The 16922-nt window shown below is 36.9% G+C and overlaps 1 protein-coding gene across 3 annotated transcripts; it reads left to right on the top strand.

Annotated features, from left to right (window-relative positions):
• Positions 1-4903: 4903 nt before the first annotated feature.
• Positions 4904-16428, top strand: LOC140783763 (26S proteasome non-ATPase regulatory subunit 4 homolog). Of its 3 annotated transcripts, none has more exons than XM_073130792.1 (11): positions 4904-5041; positions 5193-5306; positions 5468-5573; positions 7768-7882; positions 7961-8170; positions 8261-8573; positions 9625-9751; positions 12056-12159; positions 12250-12318; positions 15259-15342; positions 16171-16428. In XM_073130792.1, the coding sequence occupies exons 1-10, from the start codon at positions 5030-5032 to the stop codon at positions 15301-15303; spliced, it is 1215 nt and encodes a 404-aa protein (XP_072986893.1). In that variant the 5' UTR covers positions 4904-5029; the 3' UTR covers positions 15304-15342; positions 16171-16428. The 3 variants fall into 3 exon arrangements, 2 of the variants coding, with proteins under 2 accessions (XP_072986893.1, XP_072986892.1); XM_073130791.1 differs by having other exon boundaries at positions 9622-9751; XR_012108183.1 differs by lacking the exons at positions 12056-12159; positions 12250-12318; positions 15259-15342; positions 16171-16428 and adding an exon at positions 10975-11174 and having other exon boundaries at positions 9622-10861.
• Positions 16429-16922: the final 494 nt, after the last annotated feature.

Raw genomic sequence — 16922 nt, 5'->3', positions numbered from 1 at the left:
TGAGTATGAGCTATGGCTTGGTTGTATGAGGCCTTGCTCCAACATATCGGCTACCATCTTTGAGATAACTTCTTTTTGCACATGTGGATACCGATATGGCCTCACGTTCGCGAGTGCAGCCCCAAGTACAATTTCTATGCGATAGTCCGCCGCTCTCCTCGGTGGCAACTCTTGTGGCTCCTCAAATAGTCCAAAAAAATTATCTAATAAATTAGACAATTCAATAGTAGTACCTGAACTCATTTGAGACTCATCTCCTACTGGTCCTAACTAAAGAAGATAGGCCAAATTATACGCACAAGGCAGCCCCACCATAGGCTGCATCGTAGGAATCAGCGAAGACCGAACAACATCAAGCCGCACATCTTTATTTTCTTGTTTAAATTTCATCCACATGTTCTGAAAATCAAATATGATGAGTCCCAAACTCTATAACCACTGAGTACCAAGGACAATGTCTGCTCATCGCAGCGCCAACGGATACAAGTCCACAATAATGTCATGGTCTTGCACCCATATACCAACCCGGCCACAAGCTCTCCGCCTCAAGCTTCGTGCCGTCTCCAATAGTAATGTCAAATCCCGTGGTTGGTTTGGCATCCAAATCCAATCTCCTCACTAACCTTTCATCTAGAAAGTTGTGTGTACTCCCCGAATCGATGAGGATGTGCATACAATGCTTTCTAACAAGTCTGTCTATCCGTAACGTCCTCAGCACGGAAGTATTCGAATATGTATACATCGATATTTCAGCTTAGATATCTTCCTTCACGCCCTCCTCAATGGCTTCCTCATGGACCTCCTCTGGACACTCTCCATCATCAACAATCTCATCATACTCCTCGAGACCATCGATAAGCATCACACTCCCAATCGATTTAGAACACTGATGACCGGGGTGAAACACTCATCACATCGAGAGCAAAGGCCCTTCACTCTTCACTCCTCCACTCGGACAGGTGTGAGAGTTCGAACGGGGGGTCTAGTGCCTCCTCTAACATTAGAAGAAGGTCTCAAAGGTGGTTGTGGTCTAGTACTCACAACCGTTGTTGTTGAACCCGCAGAATTTCCAGCTGGTGTTCTAGGTGCAAACTGCCCATCTCGGTCGCCCCAATTGGTTTTCGTTGCCATCTTTAGAGCCCTATGCTTTTGTTCCATCCTCACGGCCTTCTTAAAGGCCTCTTAGAGTAGTAGGACATAGAGCACGAACATCCGCTTGTATCTCATCCCGCAGCCTTGAAATAAATGTACTCATAAATGTCTGTTCGGGCCACAATGGCTCACAATGACTACTAACTATTTTAAACTCAGCTTGGTACTTCAATACGGTCATCCTCTGAACCATCTTGCTTAGTGTGGCAACAAAATCTTCATATGCCGCTGTCCCAAATCTACGTGTAATCTTCCTACAAAAATCAGCTCATCCGGTAAACCACCACCATGAATAACCGATATATACCAATGCAATGCCGTTCCTTGGAGGTGAAAACTTGCCATCTAGACTTTTGCATCTTCCGCTATACCTTGATAATCAAAATATTGTTCAACCTGAACACCCAATCCATTGGATCACCGCCTTGGAATTTTAGAAAGTTCAAGCTGTGGTTCTCCCCTGAATAACATTGTCGGGTTCGCGAAAGATCTTTGGTTTAGGTCTAAACATTTGTGCATGTTGATCACCTTCTCTAAATCCTTGAGCACGTCCATCACCATCTCCATAGGGATCAACCTCATCCTCAAAGTGCCAATCCTCCTCATCGATGAAGCGCACCGATGCCGCACGCCTCTCGGGTTCCACCATCGCCGGTCTTGGATTTTGTAACGGAGGTGGAGGATGATATGTAGGCATAGGTAAGAGGGGATCATTGACACTCATATGACGCACCTGGACTTGTGGGGTATCGGTTCGATGAGGTCCTACCGCTGGTCCTTTTTGAAACTTCGATCGTCATCAAGGAGATGACGAATCTAATCGGTTCATGACATATTCCTTGAATTTATTATGATCCTTCTGTATGTTGTCAACTCTATGCAACAATGTTTGGAACATGCCCTTAAGTTCATCCATATTCGCACCCATGGACGTTGGTTGACTCAGTCCTACCGTGGTCGCTCTAAAGGAATCAACCTCACGATTAGGGTCATCGTGGATTGAGTCTTCCCTTGTCGGTGTGCTCTCCATAGATCTCCTTGTTGATGTCATCTTCCTTGTTTCAACCATTAATGGAGGTCTGAGGTTCGCTTGGCTCTAATAGCAAATTGATGGTTTCTTGTACTAAAAGATCGGCTACGGAACAATTCCTTAAGATCTGAATTTATTATAGGAAGCAGTCTGCGCAGCGGTTAGAAAATATTTGTCAAATATTCTCCGGTAGTAAAACAATTACAAAACCAATTGGTTAGATCCTTAACTTCCTGATCTGCAACTTTCGTATTTATGCCCTTCATTGATTCGAACTGCAACTGGGACAAAAATACGAAATAACATAGGTGATGGTGGTGGTGACGGGTGGAGTGGATGTTAGGGTTATGGATGGATATGGGGATGAAGATGGATGGTGGATGTAGTTAAGGGATATAGACGAAGGAAACAAAGTGGTCGAGATCCCAAAGAAGAGGGGTGGCTTGATAGTCGAGGGAGATTAGAAGTTAGGAGAAACCTTGCCAACAGTAGAGGTGAAAGGATGGTGAAGAGGGAGGAGGGAGAGAGTCTAGAGAGAAGATAGGAGGCAAAAAATTAATAATCCAATATCATAATAAAATTGGTTGCCATCTACATATTTATAAAGACTAGCCAACAAGTCCTAAAATAATATGAAACCTTAATTCTAGAGGATTCCCGTCGATCGCGTTCGAATGCGCCCGATTGCATTCGAACGCACTCAAAAGCTCCATCTCTGTATGTACGAACGTGATGCAGGCGTTCAAACTCGCCCGACCGCGTTCGAACGCACAATATGCGTTCTCTGTATTTGCGAACCTGATGCAGGTGTTCACAAGAGCGTTCGAACGCGACCCCTCCTGCGTTCAAACGCGACCTACAGGAATTTTATTTTAATAAAAATAATCAACTAATGCAATAAGAAAAGATCCTAACTAAGTATATCATTCTTACTTAGACTCAGACCTAACTTGGATCAATGTCTTTTTAAGAATAAATTTGAAAGGGTAATCTTGTCATTTTATTTAGAGTTTGGGTTAAATTATACGAGATTAAGGTACAAATATAAAAAATGAAAATGAAATGGTTTTTGACGCATACCACTTGTGATACAAACCGGGTTAGATCGGATCACATCAAAGGGAGATTAGGCTCAATGGATTGAGTCTAATTATCTTATTTGGTTATTTGGTTTAGTTAGAGTCTTAGTAAGTTAGGATTTTATTTAATTAGCTAAATTTAACTTTGTATAATTTTCAAAAAATATTCGCAAAATATTCTACAAATATCCGGATAATATCAAACTAGAAAAGATCGCTAACCTCTAGATACAACTTTGGTATTCACGACTTCTCTAGATTCGGAATCTATCTGCAGTGAAATGAAGAGTTAATCTGAGAAGATAAGCGGCGAAACGAAGGGTTAATTCGAGAAGATAAGAAAGACTACTTTAGTTGATTTATTAGGGTTTTTAACTTAGTTGTTTGGGTCCCTAGGGTGGTGAGCCTTTATAAATATGTGGAGAAAACCCTAATTGGAAAGAAAAAGAAAAAATGATCTTGGATAATTAAAATTGGCTTTGGCATTTATCTCCTTCTCTACTTATCTCTAGCCATTGGCGCCCTCTCTCTCCTCTTTTCTTCCACCGCCCAAGTCTTTGGTCGGCCTTGTCCAACTTCTAACCACCATCTTCTACATCAACTTCTCCCCCTTCACACTAAGAACTAAACCTAGCATTTATCTAGCCATTGGAGGGCTATCAAGCTAGGATCTAATAGACCTTTGACCACTATTTGATCGATATCTTGAGATCTAACCGTCCGAATCCTGTGATCTTGGATTTGTTGGAAATCTCTCTCCAAGAGAAACAATATATCCAAAATTCAGGAGAATCTATTAGTTAGATTATTCGTAGTTTCCCTTGAAAATTATGTATTTTATTGAGTCCAAAATCATTGCGGATCGAATTAGGCTGGTTCGTAACAACCTGAAGTATTCTTGCTTGACTTGCTCATCCAAATAGATCAGTTCAAAGATTTTTAATCCACTAGTCTAGACCGGACTTAAAATACAAGATCCCATCTATAATTAGTGCACTTGGGCTAGATTACAACTTGAGTGACCCAAACTAACCCAATTTGTTAACTTTTGACATGCAATTTAATCTCAAAGAAATGGAAAATTTGCATGATTTTTTTTTGGTTATGGTATTGACCAGTTTTAAGCTTTTTAGTTTTGAAACAGTAAGTTATCATTTAGTTCTAATAAAGTAAAAAAAGATTGTTGTATTCTAAAATATATGCACGTAAAATATATGCTTTCAATTTTATCAAAGTACACATCCAATCTAATAAAAAATGATATGCATTACTAATATAAATTATACGCAGAGTGCAAATTATAAGCTTTCAATTTACCAAGGTACGGAACTAAATTATACATTCAATAAAGACTAAATGAATAAAATAGTACAAATTTACTATGCTAAAAATAAAAAGCTTAACATTACCAATAACATAATTACAGGCTTTTTCGTGCAAATAGCCCCAAGGAAGTCATCGGGTGGCGACTCTGACCCAATTGATCGTTGGGCAAGATTGGGCTTGTAAAGAGAACAATTATTTTGGGCCGGGCCGGACTAGGGCCGATCAGAACTTTGATCGGGAGTCTGAGTTGGACGTCTAGTATTCACTATGCGACGGTAAAGGTTAGCTAAATAAACTACTAGTATTCCTCGACTATAGTATTATTAGTATTCCTTCTTACTTTACTACTGGCAGTTTGTTTAATTCGCAAGCAAGCAGAGCGAACTCTTCCTCCATCTCTCATCACTGACCTCCTCGTCCGATCCCGACCTCGCTCGCTGCCATGGTTCTCGAGGTCTTCAACTGATACATCCAACCCCGTTTTCTTTCCTTCGTTTCTTCGTTCTTCCCCTTCTCTTCTTCATTCTCCCCCTTCTCTTCTTCGAATCACTAGGGTTTCTGCATAATTTTAATTCGTCGTGTAATTTTTCCTTGGTGTCTCTCAGGCCACCATGATCTGTATCGATAATTCCGAATGGATGCGGAATGGGGACTACTCTCCATCTCGCTTCCAGGCCCAGGCCGATGCCGTCAATCTCATCTGTGGAGCTAAAACTCAGGTATCCTTCCTCTTTGTCCCCCTTGTCCTCTTCTTTTATGCCAATTGACTTCTTGAATGTTACGTTCTTAGGGTTTGGGTTTGGGGTTTCTTTTCTTTTCGTTTCCCAATCTTAGATGTTTGCTAGGATTGATTTGCCATTGTGAATTATTTGTCTTGCAGTCCAATCCGGAGAACACCGTCGGTGTGCTGACGATGGCAGGGAAGGGAGTCCGTGTTCTGGTCACACCAACTAGTGATCTTGGAAAGATCCTCGCTTGCATGCACGGTATATTATGTTTGTTAGATAACACGTATAGATTTTTATTTTGGAGGAAGGCAATACTTCCCTGTTTCATTTAAGATCGTCCCTCGTGAACAGTATCAAATACACCCAAAATATTGAAAGTCTAATCCTGAGCCAAAGTACATCAAATCCTACATTGGGACAAGATACCAACCAAACATCTTTAAAGTCGGGATGTGCAGCACCTTGTTCTTCATAATATATCCACCATATGTCACGCACAATATCATCACTAATATTGCCCTTATGGTTTCTAAAAATTTATATGTTTCTAATCATTCCATAAACTCCAGAAAAATGTTGCTGAGTCGAGCATATATCCTAGAGGTCTCTATCATCTTTCCCCTTTCTCTAATTCAGCCAAGGTCCCTAAAACTGATTGGTTTCTTCCTGCAGGGTCACACTTACATGGACCCAATTCCAAAATTTATGCGCTGCAGTAATCTGAAAAATAAATGATTAATACTTTCCTCATGCTCAAAGAAAACCTAAATATCGCCCCCCTGCAACTTCCTTTTGATCAAATTGTCCACTCTTAATACCTTATTATAGCACACCGACCAAAGATAAGCTTTTACTTTGAGGGGAATCCTTAAAATTCAGGTTCTGAGCAGTACCTCAGCCAATTTTCTATTATAATTGATGAATCTATATAGGGATTAAACAGAGAATATCACTTTGAAATCAAGTCTCTATCTTATACCATCACTGACAGTTTCACTCACCTGAACAGGAACTCAACAAAATATGGCTCATCTCCTGAATCTTTTCAGCTAGCTGTCCATTTGCATTTCTGTTCAACTTTTATCTCATGTCCACCTGTTCCACACTTTATCTACTTTGACATTAATATCCCAAACAATTTCACAAAACATTGGGAAGAGGGTACCGAGACAAAGTTCCCTCAACAACAAATCCTTCTAGAATGACATCTTCCTCACAATTCCAGCTCTCAGACCATCCCAATCTAAAAAAACAATTATCTAGTTTTTTACATTCTTCCAAAATGGAGAAATTCTTTCAGAAATTTCAATGTAAAAGACTGCAATAAATCTTTCATAATATCTTTTGAGTCATAGTTTTTGCCCATAACTGCTTCTCAGAAGTTAACAAATGCCAATGCACCTTGGGAAGCAATGCAGTATGATTTTGGTTTATGGAAAGATATGATTTTCTCAATTTTCAAGTTAGCTTCTATAGTTTCACTTTGTTATCTAGAAACAATATAACAATGATAGGAGCATATGATTTGACATATGTTTGATGACAATGATCTCTTCGTGCGGCTTGGTGATTGCAAGGTTTAAAAGAGTAGTAGAATTTTTGGCTTTGATACCAAAATTATTGTAGGACAATGATATAAGGAAAAACAAACCCGTAGAATCCATTTGTTGAAATCCACCAATGAAAGGAAACCTATGGAATCCACCAATGAAAAATAAAATAGAAAATCTCAAAATCTCAAGGTATTCATTAACCTCAAATAGAGCCTTTATATAGACAAGCCTTAAAAAGACAAATAGACTAACATGCCCTCAACATCAGTCTCACCCTTATGATCTATCATTCAACCAAAGTATTACTAGGCAACTTGGGACTACACACATTTCTGATTGATGATTTGGGAGTTGGGACTAGTGTTTGCACTAGGGGGGCGTGTGGGTCGGAGAGGGAGAGTGTTTTGAGGGAGTGAGAGATGAGAAGCTTCATTCTGTTTTTAAAATTTTGAAGTGAGAGTGAGAAATTAGAGATGAGGAGATGTGAGAAAGAGTGAGTTGGAGAGAGGGAAAAAAAGGACTTGTATTTGTGTGAGAGAGAGGGGAGAGAGAGTGAGTGGTAGAAAGGTACAAAGAGATATAGATTGAAAAAATAGAACTTTTAATTATTTGGACTTCATATGTGAGTAATTTATATATTTACTCATATTTGCTATACTATCATTATTATTTTCAAAAATTTAGATTTTTTTGCATTTTAGAAATTATTTTAAAATACAAGTTGATATGAATCGTTGATACTGCTAATACATTTGATATATATCATTTTTTCAAGCAATCAATCCCTAGATTTGGAACCTTGGTTTAAGCTCTTCTTTGCTTATATTAACTCACTTAACAAGCACATATGTTATATACCAATTTAGATTGATGTGCTATTACCTTTTGTTTCTCTTTAGGGCTGGAACTTGGCGGTGAGACAAATTTAACTGCTGGAATTCAGGTTGCTCAATTGGCCCTTAAGCACCGCCAAAATAAGAAGCAACAACAAAGGATTATTGTTTTTGTCGGAAGGTAATGTACTTTCTATCTGATTCCTTTCTTGTTTTGTCCCATGAATTCTCAACTTTATTAACAATCCTAGAAATTTAGTCCACTTAAGTATGAGAAGAAGGTATTGGAGGCAATTGGTAGAAAGTTGAAGAAAAACAGTGTTGCTCTTGATATTGTTGATTTTGGAGAATCTGATGATGGGAAGCCGGAGAAACTGGAAACTCTTCTTGCTGCCGTGAATAATAATGACAGCAGTCACATAGTTCATGTACCTCCTGGGTCGAATGCTCTCTCAGATGTTCTTATAAGGCAAGTATCTGCGATTTACTTAAAGTCTGTTTTGCCACTATAGAGCCTTGTAATTTGTGCTGATAATCTGATTTATGTGTCGTTATGCAGCACACCAATCTTTACAGGAGATGGGGATGGAGGAAGTGGTTTTGCTGCTGCTGCTGCAGCAGCTGCAGCAGGTGGTATGACTGGATTTGATTTTGGTGTGGATCCCAATATAGATCCTGAATTGGCTCTCGCACTTCGAGTTTCAATGGAAGAGGAGAGAGCAAGACAAGAAGCTGCTGCAAAGAAAGCTGCAGAGGAGGCTGCTAAACAAGAAAAAGAAGGCGACCAGGCTTCAAGTTCTCATGATGCAACTATGGCTGAACAGGACAGTGGCTCTGCTCTTCCAGCTGAAGATAAGAGAGTTAATCTAATGGTACTTTTACTTCATATTTCTTTGTGAAATAATTTGTTTCCTTTTCTTGTTTATGAAAGTTTGAAACTATTATCACATTGGAATAGATAAAAGATTGTATCATGATGCTCATAATTAGGTCTCAAGACTGTCAACTGATCCTCTTCTTTGCAACTCTAATTCTCTTCTTGCGACATGTAGTTTTGACCTTTTGTTTTAACTGAAATTATGTTGGAGGTCCTTCAATGTGGAATTACATAATCTAGTAATAAATCTTCCCTTATGATATTGATTGTTAATCTCAAATATGGGCAGAAAACTTTTGTGCATGTTTAATTTCCCTTATTCTTTGATGTTTTATGCTGTACGGCTCTTTGTTGACTCCTGCATTCTTGTTTTCTGCAAGTAACAAGCTGGCCTTCTTAGACAATTAGAATCCTTGAATTTTTTTCTTTACATCTAGTTACTTGCTTTACATGTAAACAAAGCACTTAAAGTTGCATATCATCTGGTAGGTATTTTTATAATTTGTCTTGCCTCTACTTCTCTTACATCTTAGATTATGTTACCTGCAACATTTTTCTCTCCACATCTTCATTTCAAGATGATCTAATAAATTAGAATTGGTCATGCATGATACATATGGATGATCTTGGCCTGTGATACTTAGCATACATAGTTTGGATGGATTTAACTTGAGATCTTTTCTGGGCAACTTGCATTATTGGAAAAATCTTTAATATCATGCATGATAGATGCCTTTTTTTTTCTTTTGGAGATGGTACTATAATTGCAATATATAGTATGAATATGACAAGCTTAGTCTCTAAAAGGTGAGGCTGTCACTTTGTGTGATGCTGAAATTTAATCTCCTTGCACTCAGATAGACATGGAAAAAGTCTCTTCAATGTTACATCTTACCCGCCTTACTGCAACAGGACACCCTTTTAGTTTTTATGATTCTTTGTAGAAAACTATATAGTTTATTATATGGGTAATGATGTTGGATTGCCTAAGAGATCAAGTAAATTAATTAATTAATGCTAAATGTAATGTACTTCAATTGCAGCAGGACGATGATGATGCATTGCTAGAGCAGGCTCTTGCATTGTCCATGAATGATGCGAAATCTGGAAATGTAGCTATAGTGGATGCTGACATGTCAGATTCTGCTACAGCTGATCAGGACTTAGCATTTGGTGAGTTATCTAAATATCTTTTGTTTAATTTGAGAGTAGGATTATGCACATGCACTTGCAAATAGCAGATTTAACTGCGCAGCATTATACGGGCACAATATTGCAGGAGAAAGAGGACTGAGTTTGGGGGTGGTGGAATTGAATGGGGTGTAGGGAAGAAAGGGAGAAAGAAGAAAAATTGTTGGATTCCTAGTCCTAAAATCCAACCCAAAATCCTTTTAACTGAATTCCTGGGGTTTTAGGTTGGGTTCCTGTTGGATAAATGTTGTCTGAATCTGGTAACTCTTCTTTTTTCTCCCTTTTTCCCCTGGGTGACCTAACCCATCCAGACCTATTGAGGTCATTCCAAGACCTCAATCTCCATCCCCCGTTCTGTTGGCTTGATGAGAAGTCATGTCACCTCATGCAGGCAGCAAATAAATCCTTGAGATTCATTATGAAATATTCTTTTTTAGGGAGAATACATCTAAAAGATGAGTGGACAATTATCAGTTTCTTGGAAAACCTGCCACTTTGTGCATTTTAAATTGGCTTTATGTTCCTTTTTGATTCTTCCAACATGAAGCTTATTATTGTCTGAAAGAATGTCTAGAAGATGAGTGGACAATTATCATTTTCTTTGAAAACCTGCCACTTTGTGCATTTTAAATTTGCTTTATGTTCCTTTTTGATTTCTTCCAACATGAAGCTTATTATTGTATGAAAAAATGTCGAGAAAAGTTCTAGAGAAAGATATTCCGCCCTTCTTTGCTAATTGCTACTCTAACGAAGGGGCTCGAATATTGCAAATTGAACTCCATTTTGATTGTTTTGACGATATTTGTAATACTGATCACTTGTAGTTGGAGCTTGTAGGTTTTAACATTATATGATGATAATATATAGATGAAGGCAATGAAATGTGTAAAATAAGCCCCTAAGAGCAAACGGTCAGCCCTTATAATTAGTATGATACTATCGTTTTGTGCTGTCAAGTTCGAAAGAAGCATTTGAGCTATTGTTATGCTGGATGAGGGAAGAAAAGCTGGAACTTGTTGATTAGAAGAATATAATTAATACTATTGGTGTGAGGATGGATGCATTATATGGTTTTCATGCTGCTCAACACAGGTAATGGAATAAACATCTAGGAGGTTATTCTGTACTTTAAAGATCTTATAGATACATAAGCTATTTTTAAAGTTATTATGGACAATGTAAACTATTTATTTGTTTACATGTAGGGGCAGAATCAGTGTTGTTCCTTCTGGGATGCCTCCAACAAATAAGAGATGTACTGGAAAAAACTTGGACTTTATAGAATTGATGTAAATTATTTTCTAACTTCACTGTTCATTCATTCCTTTAGTTGAGCACGAGGGTGGAATTTGTTGGTTTTTGGTTGAATTTATATGGAATTTGCTAGTTTATTATTCTTTCAACATCCCTAATAGTGGATGAGAGAAGCATGCACTGTAAAATTCTGGCGAGAGTAGGGGATGCAGATTTTCTCTATTAGTAATGGATATATGGGGTTGCCACTTATTGTAACGGTAAGGCTTGCTTGTTGCAATGCAAAAGGTCATCGGACGACTCAGAAGGACTCCTTCATAAACGAGAGTATGATTGCTTACATCTTCCCTCCCTAGATCTCACATATATAACATTACCTGTTCACATTTATTTCTCTTAGAGGTTCAAATAGATGATAAGAATTTTGGCACAAGGTACCATTAGTTGATCCTAGCAAAGCTAAAGGGAAGACTAAAGGTCCGATAAATGCTGAAGAGCCCAATGAAAGGAAGTGGGGAAATTGATCTCTGTTATAATACCTCCAAAACATCTTTAGTTGGTTGACTTTGTGCATGACTCAAGGTCCATATGGCTAAATTTAATGAAAGTGAGGTTGTTTTATTGTGTGGGTTCTATTGGGAATTGGGTTTATGCATAATTTAGGTCCGGATGGCTAACCTAAATGAAAGTGAGGTTGTTTATTTTGTGTGTTCAATTGGTATTTGGGGTCTTTTCAGGTTCCCTTTCACAAATATAAGCTCTAATTCTGACAAGTGACAACAATACAGCCTGGCAATGAAAGGAGAAAATTATTTAAATCTTTCGAGAAAAGGACGCAAGGCTTCCTTTTGTTTTTGAAAGAAATCTCATCCCAATATAACTCTATTTATACTATTATAAAGCTCAATTCCTTGGCTGAAGTTGCATGTTTGTGCCATTGAGAAATTATACTTTGTTTAATCAAATGACATTTAAGGAGTTCGAGTGCAGTTGACTTTGCTGATTTAGTAATTTATTACCTGTTGGATGCAGCTCTTCAATTGTCTGTTCAGGACAGTGCAAAAGACTTGTCAACTCAATCTGAGATGAGTGAAGTGTTGGAGGATCAGTCATTTGTCTCATCTATCTTAAGTTCGGTATGACATTTAATTTGAGATTTTTGTTGGCCAAGTAATGACCTTTTTACTCTCTGCTTTAGAACATATATTAATCATGATTTTCTACAGCTTCCTGGTGTAGATCCTAATGATCCCTCTGTGAAAGATTTGCTAGCATCACTTCAAGGTCAATCTGAGGTATTCTTCTGAGGAATAAGTAGTTGCTCTTGAGACTAAAATATTTTATTGTATCTATGAGACACTATTAGTTGATAATATCATATTTATATGTAGATTCATCCCATTGTGAACTTGTTGGCACTAGATTTCTTTGATATCCAACTACTTGTTTTTGTGCAATCCTAAGATTTAACCATGATATAATAATCTGTAATTGTCTGTTTTCTTTCTCATTGCCTGATAGACAAGCATTGTCTTAGTTTAACTCTCCTTTATGTGGTCATATTTTTGCATTGTAGTGATTATTGTTGCATCTACTATTGGAGAATCTTTGAATTCATTTCTATCATGATACATCTTATGTTACTGCAAGCTAGTCCTCTTTCAACTGAGTCCAGATTTCTTAGGCTTTCTACTTTCCAGTTTCCATCAGAAGTTTGACGAATGCAATAACCTAGAACTTTAGTGTCCAATAGACTTAATGTTACCCCTATATTTTGTCTCCTTTCACAGAGCTCTGTAGTTTCCCAACTTGATAATCTCATGTATCTGGATGTCAGCATCAAAAGTTGGTGGGCTAAATGACAAATTGCCCTATCTCCATGTAGATGTGAAGTTGCAGTACAAAAATAAAATATACAAGATACTGGTGGATCTGTTCTGACAAAGAAGAAACACAAAAGCTGGTTTCACTTCTATAGCTGATTTCTTTTGCAAATCAGTAAAAGATAGATAAAAAAGAGGAGGAACAATGAGAAAAGGAAGAATAATTTCAGAAACTAAATGAAATCAGAAGACCTAAGTATTGATGTGCTGGTTGGCATGCCTCAGGCCGATGGGCTATCATAACCTGGCATGGGGCATGCCGATGGCACACCTATGCTTAGCCGTGCTGATTGGATTGTCTCTGTGATGGTTTGTGTCGAGCCTGTATCGTATGATGCAGGTATAATATCAAGCAACACGCATTATGTGGTGCCTGGAACCCATTAAATTAAGTCAATTAAACCCAAAATGATAGTTCTATCTCAATTTTATAGACCTATTATTTATAAGAGTTATTCTGGCATTTTGGTTCTAGATTTGTGAAGAATACCTTTCAAAATGTAAGAATCAAAGGGGAAATTTGATTTTCCCCACACTTTGCCCCAAGTTTTGAAAATTCTAAAATTAGTATGCCAAATTTAGTCAAATTGGGTCAAAAAGTTGCTGTGGGATATATTAGATTAACTTCATGTGAGTCGATCTGAATTGGAAATTTATAATTTTGAGTTAAAATTGCTGCATAATTACAAATTCTTTGATAATATTATTTTTCTCCAAATTACTAAATTGTTGTCAATGAATGAATGAATGTGTTCAATCATACTGCATGTTCAATCATATATTTACTTGATTATTGTTATATTTTTAGCAAAATAGGCCATCTAAACATTATCTAGGGATAAAATGCTGACATAAATTTTAATGCATTTATCTTTAATAGAATAAATCATTTACAATACTTTCTAGGGATATATCTGATGTATTATGTAAGCTTTAATACATATATTAGAGCATATATATATATATATAGATATATTAGAGCTGTGTCAGTAAGTGGGCCAATAACCATGCCAGTGTGCGTGTCATTAGCATGGTAATCCTTGATGAGTACAACACGTGCTATTGGACGACAATCCTTGATCATGACTTTATTAGTTCATTATTAAATGTCTTGACACCCTTATTACTACTTTTATAGTCCTAAAGCATCATAGGTTAGTTGTGCTGAAATATAAAATATGTTAATTCACAAGGTTATTTTGATATCTTATAAGATAATAAAATGCACAATCCTTGATGGGCACGACATGTGCTACTGGATGACAATCCTTGGTCATGACTTTATTAGTTCATTATCAAATTTGTCCCATATGACATGCTTGTTACTACTTTCTAGTCCTAAAGCATCATAAGTTAGTTATGGTGAAATAAAAATCATGGTTTGCCGAATCAGCCGAACTCAATCTCGATCCAGGCTTGATCCAAACACTCTTTCACTCTTTCTTTTTACTCTTTTTTTTTCTTCGACTCTTTCTTTCTTTTTATCTCTCTTTATCATATAACTATTGTTTCTCTTACGGAGAGATCTAGCTTTGACAAACTCCAACGAACTTTGATGAACTCCAGTACATAAATTTTTAATTTATTTCTTTATTTCTCTATTTCTCAATTTTTTTCATTTCTATTACTCTCTCTTTTTCTTCTCTTCTTCTTCTTCTTCTTCTTCTTCTTCTTCTTCTTCTTCTTCCCTACACCATGGTTTTTCTTTTTTTTTGTTTGATTTTCTTCCACTCTCTTTCTAATCTCTTCTTCTTTTTAATTTTTATTGCACCACAGTTGTTCTTTCTTTATTTTCTTATTTTGGTAAACTTTTTTCTAAATTTTTAGAAGTTTTCTTGTATTTTTAAATGATATTTAGAATTTTACGTAATTAAAAAGTTTGATCCCATCTAGCCGATTGATACGGTTAATCCGGCCGATACGTATCGTTTTTTTGGAAGGCCGATCCCGATCATGATTTTTCGAACCTTGATAAAAATGTGTGAATTTACATTGTTATTTTGATATCTTATAAGATAATAAAATGCACAATTTATGCCTTACCCTCTCCCCTGTGTATGATGAACTGATGTTCTGTGATATTGCTTAGGTGTTATCTTTAACTTTCTGATTAGTTTATGTTTTAGAAAAATTACAATAGAAATCTAGAGAGAATCATGTCCTATTTTGTTTTAGAATGCATAGAATTAGTTCCATGTTTTTGCTTGGTTACAACTACTTTCCCCCAAATCTGTTTGTAGTACTGAAGACAACTGTTTTTCTGCCGATGCTTTTGTGTTCAGTTGTCTGTGATACTTCAGTATATTTGTTGTTGTCTGGTAAATTCTTAACTCCGCTGATTTTCCATCCCAGCAAAAGAAAAAGGAAGATAAGCCAGAAAGTGAGAGCGATAAATAATTACTTGTGAAGGCTGCTCGTGCCTGGTTGTTCTCCATGGTAAGGATCAACACAATCTGACGAAGTCTTCATGCTTTTCTTATATCAACACGAGCCATTTACTACTGCTAGTTCTAATTTGGTACTTAGCATTTGCAATTTGTTCTCTAGCCTGAAAGGTTTATAAATTCAGCCAACTTACCACAATTTGGTGCTAGGTATTAGTAGTAGCACAGAATCACCAATACTATTGGTTACTAAAACATGTTTGTTCTGATTTTTCTTATCTTTATGAAATTTTATTTTTAATTTTTTTACTTTTTGATAGAAGTGAGAAATTAACAGTGTCCTAGTTAAATCGATATAAGTCTTTTTAACGATCTGAGCACTGTTATATTGGCAGGTGAAATCTTATTTGAAGTGATGATGACTTAAACATTGCTGGTTTTATATTTACACAGATTAATCATAATTAACTTCCCTTTTAAAAGGTTGTGCCATTGGACAAGGCTCTCAATGATACTAGATTTTGAGAGTGCATATATTATGTTGATTTACCCCAACTGCTTCCATGACATATGACCTACCCGAACATTATGTAGGGCACTGCTCTTGGGAGATTTGGAGGCAGTGGGTGACTACTTCCCCACTTCCTCCCTGGCCCCTTTTGAGGAGTTCTTGACTCCCCACGCCTTGTAATCCTTCTATCTTTGTTGATTTCTAAACAATTTAACTGGACCAAGTCCACTTCTCTCAAAAAAATATATCAATAAACTATGTGGCTTCTTTTCCTTCTTTTAATTTCCAAATCATTTCTGCTGCCCGTACTCTCACAAAAAATAGGAATGAGTAATAAATAACATACATTAATATTTTCCATTGTTGCAGGTCTTAATCACTGTAAACAACTTGTATCTTGTGGTGGATTGAACGGAGCTCCTATACATTATCAAACTAAAACTAAAGAAAAGGATGTTCAGTGGACCTACTGTGGTGCGCCAGACTTTTCTTTCTCCATGAGCTCTTCATTGCTATTGATTCGTATATGACTTGTCTCTTCTTTTCTATTTCTTTAAAATCGTTCCTTCAAACAATAACCTGGACACATTTCTGATTTGGAAAATTTAGTATTACTGTCATGCGAAATTAGAATGTGACTACTGGTTTAGTTGAGTGCTTCTAGTTATTTATTCTGATGCAGCAATTGCGCTGCTAACCTTTTTCAAAATGGTATCAATGCCAGGGTGCATAAATAACTTGCGTGAGATAACATAGACAGTTTAAGTTCAATTTTGAAAAGGAATTAAAGCACTGCAGGCGATTCATAAGATCTAAAAGGTTTGTATGTTGAAAAGGGGATAATTATGTTGACACCCTCCTATTTATGGTCAAATATCAGTTACAATCTGTCACTCTATGAGATCAATATCATTTTTCAAGGAAAAAAAAGGATAGCCGCGTAGCTAGGTGTCAAAATGGGTCGGATAATATCTAATCAAAAGCTTGGTTTCGAATCAGAAAATGTAATATATTGGTTGCAAAATTTATATTCAACCCTGATTCGGATTTAGAAACGGATACAAATTCAATACGGATATAGAGAATTTTATTTGGATAATATGGATTCAGATTTGGATATT

This window comes from Typha latifolia, chromosome 3 (assembly GCF_019914945.1).
Source record: "Typha latifolia isolate L0001 chromosome 3, TyphaL0001v2, whole genome shotgun sequence".
NCBI lineage: Eukaryota > Viridiplantae > Streptophyta > Magnoliopsida > Poales > Typhaceae > Typha > Typha latifolia.
This window is presented reverse-complemented; position numbering and strand designations above follow the sequence as displayed.